The 12912-nt window shown below is 45.8% G+C and overlaps 1 protein-coding gene across 1 annotated transcript in view; it reads right to left on the bottom strand.

The window, feature by feature from the left end:
• Positions 1 to 412: 412 nt before the first annotated feature.
• Positions 413 to 12912, bottom strand: part of LOC122942226 (retinol-binding protein 5-like) — a 38203-nt gene continuing 25703 nt past the window's right edge. The window contains exons 3-4 of the mRNA XM_044299728.1: positions 8635 to 8736; positions 413 to 3003 (exon numbers count right to left, since the gene is read on the bottom strand). Of these exons, the coding sequence (XP_044155663.1) occupies positions 2953 to 3003; positions 8635 to 8736 (153 nt within the window). The 3' untranslated portion in view covers positions 413 to 2952. The remainder of the gene's footprint in view (positions 3004 to 8634; positions 8737 to 12912) is intronic.

The raw sequence follows: 12912 nt of genomic DNA, 5'->3' as shown, positions 1-12912 counted from the left end.
TGTAGCACCATAGATTATTGATGAGGGCTGTAAGAAGGAAGTGAGTCAGTGCGTGGCTGAGACCACATGAGAGGCTGAAGGAGAACAGAGAGTTAGGCCAAAGGTATGGAGAGGTTTCCAAAGAAAGGGTCTAACAATGAGACACATGATGTTGGTGAAGTGAGAGCAGCAGCTTTTATTCCAGCCCTGGTGGTGAGACGCCTTCTCCTATAGTTCTCCTCTCTGATGGGCGCAGACATATTTTTGGCCTGTAATGCATCCACTTTTGGTAGATTTCAGCTAGGTGTCTATGTCTCTCTCACTACCCCAGTATCTTTATATAGGTATCACTTGCCTACCCCCATTCCTCATCATGGGGGCGACAATGAGTACACAAGAGAGCTCCTCCCAGGGTAGAGAGAGTCAGAAGAAATGACGATTTACGCATGACTTTTATTTAAAACATTTCACCAAGTAATTCAAGAGTGATTCATGTTATTACATTTTATTTCCACTCTTATAGCAATAAATCTTAATTGTAACAATAAATGAAGAGTTCTGCAAAGATTGTCAAGATTGCTGTCAGTGAATGGAACATTCTTGTTTGCATCCAGTGGCTGGGATCCTGTCCAGATCTGAGGCTTCTCACAGCGGAGAGATTGATACTAAAGTTTCCAATCTTCTGTAAAGATATATATCCCTTCTGTCTTTGTTACAATGTATCATATGTTTACCTCTGAAAGGCAGGGCCAACATTACCACTAGGGCCCTGAGAGTGGCTGCCTAAAGTGGCAAAAGTTACGGGGGGGGGGGGGCAGAATGAACAAAATTATGTGTTTTTTTCAATGGAAAGGGAACCATTGCTGCTACCAGATAGTTGGTTAAGAAAGGGTTTGCTTCCCCAAGGGACAAGCTTGTCCCCATCATATGGGCATCCCGGGGTCAGGTGTCCTTCTGGCCTCCTTCTTGTAGGTTTTATCTTGCAGGACTCTTTCTTGTTCAATGATTAAAGGGGTGTTCCCACCTCAAACCTTGATGGCATATCAGCAAAAAACAAACAATGCAACAGCGCTCTGCAAACACAAATAAAGTAAATACAATTGTGCCATACTCACTATAGAAAATTTACTAATGCTGAGATTCTTGGCAAATACATTTTGTACAAAATTACTTGTGCCTGTCCGCCAGCGTCAAGGCGATCTCTAGGACATGAGCTTACACTAAATACTACCTCTGCTGGTGCCATACTCGCCTCCATTAAATTCAGGGAATTTAGGTGACACATGCAAGCTGAGCCTACTCTGTATTATACCTCTCCTGGTGCCAAATGGCCTCCAGTAAATATAGGGAGAGAGAAAATAAAATTGGGGGTTAGTCAGCACATCCCAGTGTGCAGGAGCTGAAAGCATGAAAGCACCAATGCTACAGCCCTCTGCAAACACAAATAACAAAGTGAATGCAACAGTGCCATAAAACAAATATGTAAAAAGCTAATGCTGCATTATAAATTAATTTAATGGAGGCCATTGTGGCACCACAAGAGGTATAATACAGTGTGGGCTCAGCATGCATATGGAACCTGCATTCCCTGAATTTAATGGAGGCCAGTATGGCACCAGTGAATGTGATATTTAGTGTTAGGTTCCTGTCCTAAAGAGATCGCCTTGTCATTGGCGGACAGGCACAAATAATTTTGCACACAATGTATTTGCCAAGAATCTCACATTTATAACGTAGCATTAGCATTTTACATTTCCTACAGTGAGTATGATTGTATTTACTTTGTTATTTGTGTATGCAGAGTGCTGTTGCATTGTGTTTGTTGTTTGCTTTTGTGCTTCCAGCCATGGTTACGTGCACCTGCAAACTGGGATGTGCTGACTAACCACCAATTTTATTTTCTTTGCAGTCTGTACTGGACGTGTGGCAGACTCCATTGGTCGTGCACTCCTGATTAACCTGTCCGTCCAACAGGTTGATTTTAATTAGTGCAAGTATAAAGCTGCAGCCTGCTCTCCCTAAATTTATTGGAGGCCATTTGGCACTAGGAGAGGTGGAATACAGTGTGGGCTCAGCATGCATGTGGAACCTGCATTTCCTGAATTTAATGGAGGCCGGTATGGCACCAGAGGAGGTAGTATTTAGTGTAGGTCCTGTTCTATTGAGATCGCTTTAACGTTGGCGGACAGGCACAAATGATTTTGTTCACAATGTACTTCCCAAGAATCTCACATTTATAATGTAGCATTAGTACGTTTTCTACTGAATATGACACGATTGTACTTTATTATAGGTGTTTGCAAAGTGCTGTTGCATTGTGTTTGTTGTTGCTTTTATGCTTTTAGCCAGCACCTGTGCACTGGGATGTGCTGACTAAGCCCCAATTTTATTTTATTTGCATTGATGGCATATCTCCAGGATATGCCGTCTATGTCAAATAGATGCAGGTCCGACCTCGGTGACCAGCTCCAGAATGGGCCCCTGAAGTGAAGGACAGCACACAGCCCATTCTCTTCTATGGGCGTTCCAAATAAAGAGGAGCCAACTCTCGGCTATTTTCAGAACTCCCATAGCGGTGAACAGAGGTTGGTGGCCACACTTGCATGGTGTGCACTACTTCATTTTGAGTAACCCATTCTAGAGATAGGAGCAGGTCCCAGGACATATCCTAGCAATATACCATGGAAATACCCCTTTAAGCTTTACTTACAGAGAAAATGGAAGGCCCCTTTTATTTTTTCATCACCCAGGTTTACACAATCAATAAATGAGTTGTAGTTTCACAGAGATAGACTGTTATGGCAGCAGGTCCACCCTCTGTAGACAGTACCTCTCTGGTCACCCATCGTACCCTGGTCCTATTCCTGGATCAGTTTTTGCTAATGATATAACAGCAGTAATATGAAGAGTGCTGATAACAATTACGTGAAAACATATTTCTACTTGTGATGCAGGGTCACAGTCTTCTCCACATTATACTCTGCGGAAGGTTTGCACACAGACTGCATCCCTCGCCGTCAGCTCCTGGGAAGAAAGAGCATAAAAGGGTTACAAAGTCAATCCAAGATCCAAGATTTCTATTGCTCCAATGCATTATTTTATATTTTTTTTTAAGTAGCTACTTTGTAAACAGTCTTCCCCTAAAATGTGCTACAGTTTTGTGCATTCAGCTCCTATGCAGACCTATGTGTTCCCTAGGTTACAAAGTAGCGATAAATACACTCCATGTAGTCTGATCCTGCAGTCGTGTCCCCCGTGGGAAGCCAGATATTGTGTGCAGCATTCTTAAAGGGGTTCTGCACTTTCATTTAACTGATGATCTATCCTCTGGATAGATCATCAGCTTCTTATCGGCGGGGGTCCGACACCCGGGATCCCCGACGATCAGCTGTTTGAGAAGGCAGCGGCGCTCCAGCAGCGCCGCGGCCTTCTCACTGTTTACCGCCGGCTCAGTGACGTCACGACTAGTATCAACTAGCATGGGCGCGGCTAAGCTCCATTCAAGTGAACAGAGCTTAGCCACGCCCACGCTAGTTGATACTAGTCGTGACGTTAGTGGGCCGGCGGCCCGGCGGTAAACAGTGAGAAGGCCGCTGTGCTCCTGGAGCGCCGCTGCCTTCTCAAACAGCTGATCGGCGGGGGTCCCGGGTGTCGGACCCCCGCCGATCAGAAGCTGATGATCTATCCAGAGGATAGATCATCAGTTAAATGAAAGTGCAGAACCCCTTTAAGGTACTTTCACACTAGTGTTATTCTTTTCCAGTATTGAAATCCGGTAAATGGTCTCAATACTGGAAAAAAACGCTTTCGTTTTGTCCCAATGCATTCTGAAAGGAAAGCAATCCGTTCACTATGCATCAGGATGTCTTCCGTTCCGTCCGTTGTACAGTATGTGAACACAGAACACTACCGCACGGCACTAATTTCCATTGAAATGTATTAATGCCGGATCCGGTTTTCTGGTCTGTTCTTTCTAGCTTTGAAATAATTAAATACCAGATCCGTTATTCCGGATGATCCTGGAAAGACGGATCCGGTATTTCAATGAATAAGGAAAAAAAAAGATAGCCGCAGCTATGTTCCTATGGAGACCCTGACTGTGGCAGAGCTTCCTAGGAACATAGTCAAATGCTAACGTGTTGGAGTCTATGACAGAGGCGATCTAATGGTCGTCTGTTCAAGTTACTTAAAGGGGTTTTCTGGTATTTTAATACTGATGACCTATCCTCAGGATAGGTCATCAGTATCAGATTGGTGGGGGTCCGACACCCAGCACCGCCACCGATCAGCTGGTTGAAGAGAAGACCATGTGCAAGTGCAGCCTTCTCTTCATTGTTCACCTGCTTGCCATCGTCATCGTAGCAGTGTAATTCCAAGAAGCCGTCACATTCACTTCAATGGGATGGTGTGATTACACCCGCTCACTGCTGCTCTGTGGACGGCGAAACAATGGAGGGAAGGCTGCGCCCGCATGGCCTTCTCTCCAACCAGCTGATCTGAGATTGACGACCGATCCTGAAAATCCTGTCTCAGGATGTCTCACTTCAGCAAATAGCATTTATTATGTAGAGAAAGTTAATACAATGTACAGTATTGTGATTGTTGTAAGGGATCGCTTTCTCTTCGAGGTCGGAGTGACAGAATTCTCATCAAACAGGGGTTTTTCAAGCTCAGACGGTGCTCTATTTGTCACACAGCTCATCACACTTCCATGTTTGGCGTCACTTAGCACAATGAAGTCGCAGCTTCACCTCACAATGTGTTACATCGACACAAAACGACAAACGCTTGCTCAGTATGCAGAGGCCTCGCTAACTCACCTCTAGGTCCCTGTTCACACTGCAGTATTCGGCTTCGGTCAGACCTAGCTGTGACCAGTGCAACCCACCAGTCCTCCTGGTGGAAGCAGCGAAATACCGTGGGGGCATATGGTCCAGCAGTCCTCCTGACGCTGGGTCCCCCCCCAAACTCAGACTTCCTCAGCCTTGTGGGGCCACACAGGCCCTCTGCAGGTCTGTTCCCTGGGGCCTCACCTCAGGCCGGTGATCGTGGGGAAAACACAGCAAACTATACCATACATCTCTTCTAATAGATATCAAGGCCTGTGACTGCCTCACATTCTCCATATTGCCTCCGTTGCTGGCATGATTCATTTTTCCATTACATTATACACAGGCCGTTTCCATGGTTACAACCACCCTGCAATCCAGCAGCAGTGGTGGGGAAAAAGCACCAGCCTATGTGCGCTCCCATAGTCCCGGCCACACCAGAGAGGCTGACACTGTTTTCTATAGTGTGCAAGCACGACCACCAGTGATGGATTGCAGAGTGGTCGTAACCATGGAAACGACCTGTGTATAATGCGATGGAAAAATGAATCCAGCCAGCAAAGGAGGCAATATGGAGAATCACAATAAATCAGTGAGTGCCTCGTATTATTAACTTTCTCTTTATGATAAATGTCACTTTCTGAAGTGAGACACCCCCTTTTAAGAGAACTTTTAAACTGTGTAAAAGATAAAAAAAAAAAAAGGTTTAAAAACTATTTAAAAATTTAAAAATATAAAAATTCTAATCACTCCCAAATAATTGAATACAAAGTGATTAACAGTCACTCACACCCCAAAATGGTATCAATGAAAAGCACAGATTTCCCCACTAAAAGAACTGAGCCCTCATACAGCTCCGTAACTATAAAAAAGATTATAGGGGTCAGAATATTTGAAAAAAAATAATAATTAGTTTTACATTTTTTTTAGTTAATACCTGTATATATAGTATGTGGTATCGCTGTAATCGTACTGACCTGGAGGATGGAGGGGACAGGTCGGTTCCACCCCTTCCACTCTCAAAGCACTTAATTGTGATGGGTGGCCGAGATAATTTTTGATCAAAACAAATTGGCTTTCCCTTTATGGTCATGTACATCCTCACATCTATCATATCGTTGAATACAAGAGAATGTCGCACTAAGATGAGAAGGGGATCCAAAAAGAGGTGCACCCACTAACAGACAGCACCCAGTCTGATAGAAATAAATAAATTAAAAGAATAGAAGTGGGGCACTCACTAAAAGTATAGGGATCTTGAATTTATTAAGACAACAACACAATAGAAGTACAATAAGCGCAATAAAATATCAATATTGTGATAAAATATCAATAATACAGTAAAAGGAGAGCAAATAAAATATGGTACTACCGATGATAGGCAATAAAATATAACAACAATAAAATGCAATAAAAAAGAATTAAATACAATACTATTTAGATAAATAAATTGATAAGGATCCCGATAAATATGGTTAAAAGTGGTGAGTTCATATGTCGACCATAGGGACATTCACTAGTTAAATCCTGAAGAATAATTTCATGTATGGTGATCCGCTCCGACAGCCAGTCTTTAAATAATTCTCTCAAGCAAGAATGATCAGAGTCCCGCCCCCGGACCCCCATCTTCTAAGGGGCCCCCTGCTTTAGGGCTGCTGTTAAGCTTAACGTCCGTGGAAGCGGACTGGTGGACAGCTGAAAAGCTGCCCTTTACAATAGAGTGGCCCCCTCTCTGTACACATAACACAAGTCATTCCCACAGTGCTGCTCTGCAAACTGACAGCTCCAGACACTGGAGCTGTAGGACCTGCCATGATGTCACCTGCAGGAGGCGGAGCTCAGCAGAGACAAGGGGGTTGTAGGACCTGCGATGACCTCACCATCATGTGACCAGAACAGGAGGAGGAGCTAAGCAGTGCAGTAAAGTAATAAAGAAGAAGACCAGTGATGCATGGGTAGAAGTGAAGGATTCAATGTAAGTGCCAGGGATTCATGTTATATAATATCAGAGTACATTACAAGATGAGGTATGAGGAGAGGACTAATACTCCCAGCATGTCCAGCTTGTTATGTAATATCAGAGTACATTGGAAGAGGAGGTATAACAGGAGCATGTCCAGGCCATTATTATGTAATATCAGGGTACATTACAACACCCTGGACATGCTGGGAGTTGTAATCCCATCCTCTTATACGTTGCCCTGTAATGCACTCTGATATTAAATAATAATGGCTTAGACATGCTGGGAGTTATAGTCCTCTCCTGTTATACCTCATGTGGTAATGAGCTCTGCATTAAGGCCGGGACCATGGATAGGTGAGTGTAGTCATCCGCCTAGGGCACCACTTCGCTACCCATAAAGGGAGGCGCAGACAACACTGTGGTCTGCATCGCAGGGAAAACGGGAGTGAGGTGAGTTTTTAATTTTTTACTAAATGTCCGCACTGCTGAAGGCACCAGGAAAGGGGGGAAGGAGATCATTATATATACCTGGCACTACTGGGGAGGAAAGGAGGAGTAATATATACTGACACTACGGGGGAACATTATATATATATACTGGCACTATGGGGGGAGCATTATATGGAACTAGTGGGAGGCACTACATGGGGACATTAGAGCCACTGGGAGCATTAGGCCCCTTTCACACAAGCGTGACGGATTAGGTCCGGATGCGTTCAGTGAAACTCGCACCATTTTGCAAGCAGGTTCAGTCAGTTTTGTCTGCGATTGCGTTCAGTTGGTCAGTTTTTTCCGCGCGGTTGCAATGCGTTTTGATGCGTTTTTAACGCACGTGATAAAAAACTGAATGTTTACAAACAACGTCTCTTAGCAACCATCAGTGAAAAACGCATCGCACCCGCACTTCACTTGCTTCCGGATGCAATGCATTTTTCACTGAAGCCCCATTCACTTCTATGGGGCCAGGGCTGGTGAAAAACGCCATTATAGAACATGCTGCATTTTTCACGCAACGCAGAACTGATGTACACAGACTTATTGAAATGAATGGTTCAGGATTCAGTGCGGGTGCCATGTGTTCACATCACGCATTGCACCCTTGCGGAAAACTCGCTCGTGTGAAAGGGGCCTTATGGTTATATTATTACTACTATACTGTAGGGACACCCAGCACCCCTGCCAATCAGCTGTTTGAAGAGACGTTGTCTCCCTTCTCTCTTTCTGCTCACCGCTGTATGTCTATGGGACAGCAGCAGTAAACAGCAGGCGCCATCTGCTCAAACAGCTGGTGTCGGATTGTGTTTTTAGCACATTATTACAAGATTTGGGGCCCCACTTTTGATTTTACCCAGGGCCACATTTTGTCTAAAACCGGCCCTGACAAGAGGCATTAGTGCACATTTTGATCAAAAGGCATCAGCCCACTCACCACGTCAAGGTTGCCTCTTAGAGTGGGACCTACTCTGACAAATAGGCGCAGCACATTACGGCGACAACGTGGCACTGCCCTAGTAGGCGGCAGGACCCAGGAGTCAAACAGCAACCCTGCTATCTGACAATGCCACCCACGGCACTGGGTCCCACCGACCCACCACAGTACTGCGCCATCTGAACAGTTGTCCAACACATGTCCTTTGCTATCATGTTTATATTCACTTGTTTGGACTTTAGAAAACACTTTTAAAACCCGTTTTTGGAAGTAGTCCGCCACCAAGGGGCTTCGGCTATCAAGTCATATTGGGAGTTGTAGTTTTACAAAAGCTAGAAAGCCAAAACCGAGAGACGGCTGCTCTAAAGACCATATACAGGTGTAACATAGCGAGAAGACAAACTTGACGTTGACTTTAGTAAAGGTATTCTCACCGCATACAACACGTCTCCCTCCAGCCACTGCTTCCAGCCACGGTTTGGCACCTCACCCTTCTGTACACACACCAGCTTATCACCTTCCCAGGACACAGTGGTCTGTAAAGAGACATAAGACACAACATATCACTGATTAGCATGGACCTCGCTGGCTGCAAAGAAAACACCAACAAGCTGCTGCTGACAGATCTGTTATTAGACTTCTTTGTTTCTGCAAAGCAGCAATTATATGAACAACCTCTGAGGTTTAATCAGCACTTTCCCTTCTGATCATGTAATCTTTACTGTTCCCCATAAAATAAGAATTCTGCTAAATAAACGCTGCATTGTGCGGATCCTCAGTAACGCCACGAATGTATAAATAAAGTAGCAAAAATGTTTTAATACCTTTCCTATATATTACATCACACAGGAGAGCCGACAGATCCTCTATACTACACCACACAGGAGAGCTGACAGATCCTCTATACTACACCACACAGGAGAGCTGACAGATCCTCTATACTACACCACACAGGAGAGATGACAGATCCTCTATACTACACCACACCGGAGAGCCGACAGATCCTCTATACTACACCACACAGGAGAGCTGACAGGTCATCTATACTACACCGCACAGCAGAGCTGACATATCCTCTATACTACACCACACAGGAGAGCTGACATATCCTCTATACTACACCACACAGGAGAGCTGACAGGTCATCTATACTACACCACACAGGAGAGCCGACAGATCCTCTATACTACACCACACAGGAGAGCTGACAGATCCTCTATACTACATCACACAGGAGAGAGCTGACAGATCCTCTATACTACACCACACAGGAGAGCTGACAGATCCTCTATACTACACCACACAGGAGAGCTGACAGATCCTCTATACTACACCACACAGGAGAGCTGACAGATCCTCTATACTACACCACACAGGAGAGCTGACAGATCCTCTATACCACACCACACAGGAGAGCTGACAGATCCTGTATACTACACCACACAGCAGAGCCGACAGATCCTCTATACTACACCACACAGGAGAGCTGACAGATCCTCTATACTACACCACACAGGAGAGCTGACAGATCCTCTATACTACACCACACAGGAGAGCCGACAGATCCTCTATACTACACCACACAGGAGAGCCGACAGATACTCTATACTACACCACACAGGAGAGCTGACAGATCCTCTATACTACACCACACAGCAGAGCTGACAGATACTCTATACTACACCACACAGGAGAGCCGACAGATACTCTATACTACACCACACAGGAGAGCTGACAGATCCTCTATACTACACCGCACAGGAGAGCTGACAGATCCTCTATACTACACCACACAGGAGAGCTGACAGATCCTCTATACTACACCACACAGGAGAGCTGACAGATCCTCTATACTACACCACACAGGAGAGCTGACAGATCCTCTATACTACACCACACAGGAGAGCTGACAGATCCTCTATACTACACCACACAGGAGAGCTGACAGATCCTCTATACTACACCACACAGGAGAGCTGACAGATCCTCTATACTACACCACACAGGAGAGCTGACAGATCCTCTATACTACACCACACAGGAGAGCTGACAGATCCTCTATACTACACCACACAGGAGAGCTGACAGATCCTCTATACTACACCACACAGGAGAGCTGACAGATCCTCTATACTACACCACACAGGAGAGCTGACAGATCCTCTATACTACACCACACAGGAGAGCTGACAGATCCTCTATACTACACCACACAGGAGAGCCGACAGATCCTCTATACTACACCACACAGGAGAGCTGATAGATCCTCTATACTACACCACACAGGAGAGCTGACAGATCCTCTATACTACACCACACAGGAGAGCTGACAGATCCTCTATACTACACCACACAGGAGAGCTGACAGATCCTCTATACTACACCACACAGGAGAGCTGACAGATCCTCTATACTACACCACACAGGAGAGCTGACAGATCCTCTATACTACACCACACAGGAGAGCTGACAGATCCTCTATACTACACCACACAGGAGAGCTGACAGATCCTCTATACTACACCACACAGGAGAGCTGACAGATCCTCTATACTACACCACACAGGAGAGCTGACAGATCCTCTATACTACACCACACAGGAGAGACTGACAGATACTCTCTATACTACACCACATAGGAGATCTGACAGATCCTCTATACTACACCACACAGGAGAGCTGACAGATCCTCTATACTACACCACACAGGAGAGCGACAGATCCTCTATACTACACCACACATGAGAGCTGACAGATCCTCTATACTACACCACACAGGAGAGCTGACAGATCCTCTATACTACACCACACAGGAGAGCTGACAGATCCTCTATACTACACCACACAGGAGAGCTGACAGATCCTCTATACTACACCACACAGGAGAGCTGACAGATCCTCTATACTACACCGACACAGGAGAGCTGACAGATCCTCTATACTACACCGCACAGGAGAGCCTACAGATCCTCTATACTACACCGCACAGGAGAGCCGACAGATCCTCTATACTACACCGCACAGGAGAGCCGACAGATCCTCTATACTACACCCACAGGAGAGCTGACAGATCCTCTATACTACACCACACAGGAGAGCTGACAGATCCTCTATACTACACCACACAGGAGAGCTGACAGATCCTCTATACTACACCACACAGGAGAGCCGACAGATCCTCTATACTACACCACACAGGAGAGCCGACAGATCCTCTATACTACACCACACAGGAGAGCTGACAGATCCTCTATACTACACCACACAGGAGAGCTGACAGATCCTCTATACTACACCACACAGGAGAGCTGACAGATCCTCTATACTACACCACACAGGAGAGCTGACAGATCCTCTATACTACACCACACAGGAGAGCCTGACAGATCCTCTATACTACACCACACAGGAGAGCTGACAGATCCTCTATACTACACCACACAGGCAGAGCTGACAGATCCTCTATACTACACCACACAGGAGAGCTGACAGATCCTCTATACTACACCACACAGGAGAGCTGACAGATCCTCTATACTACACCACACAGGAGAGCTGACAGATCCTCTATACTACACCACACAGGAGAGCTGACAGATCCTCTATACTACACCACACAGGAGAGCTGACAGATCCTCTATACTACACCACACAGGAGAGCTGACAGATCCTCTATACTACACCACACAGGAGAGCTGACAGATCCTCTATACTACACCACACAGGAGAGCTGACAGATCCTCTATACTACACCACACAGGAGAGCTGACAGATCCTCTATACTACACCCACAGGAGAGCTGACAGATCCTCTATACTACACCACACGGAGAGCTGACAGATCCTCTATACTACACCACACAGGAGAGCTGACAGATCCTCTATACTACACCACACAGGAGAGCTGACAGATCCTCTATACTACACCACACAGGAGAGCTGACAGATCCTCTATACTACACCACACAGGAGAGCTGACAGATCCTCTATACTACACCACACAGGAGAGCTGACAGATCCTCTATACTACACCACACAGGAGAGCTGACAGATCCTCTATACTACACCACACAGGAGAGCTGACAGATCCTCTATACTACACCACACAGGAGAGCTGACAGATCCTCTATACTACACCACACAGGAGAGCTGACAGATCCTCTATACTACACCACACAGGAGAGCTGACAGATCCTCTATACTACACCGCACAGGAGAGCCGACAGATCCTCTATACTACACCACACAGGAGAGCGACAGATCCTCTATACTACACCAACAGGAGAACCGACAGATCCTCTATACTACACCACACAGGAGAGCTGACAGATCCTCTATACACACCACACAGGAGAGCCGACAGATCCTCTATACTACACCACACAGGAGAGCCGACAGATCCTCTATACTACTCACACAGGAGAGCTGACAGATCCTCTATACTACATCACACATGAGAGGCCGACAGATCCTCTATACTACACCACACAGGAGAGCTGACAGATCCTCTATACTACACCACACAGGATAGCTGACAGATCCTCTATACTACACCACACAGGCGAGCGACAGATCCTCTATACTACACCACACAGGACAGGCCGACAGATCCTCTATACTACACCACACAGGAGAGCATGACAGAATCTCTATATACTACACCACACAGGAGAGCTGACAGATCCCCTTATCTACAACCAGCACAGAGAGCAG

Source organism: Bufo gargarizans, chromosome 6 (assembly GCF_014858855.1).
Source record: "Bufo gargarizans isolate SCDJY-AF-19 chromosome 6, ASM1485885v1, whole genome shotgun sequence".
NCBI classification, from domain to species: domain Eukaryota; kingdom Metazoa; phylum Chordata; class Amphibia; order Anura; family Bufonidae; genus Bufo; species Bufo gargarizans.
The sequence above is the reverse complement of the archived record's forward strand: the minus strand, read 5'-3'. Positions and strand labels throughout refer to the sequence as shown.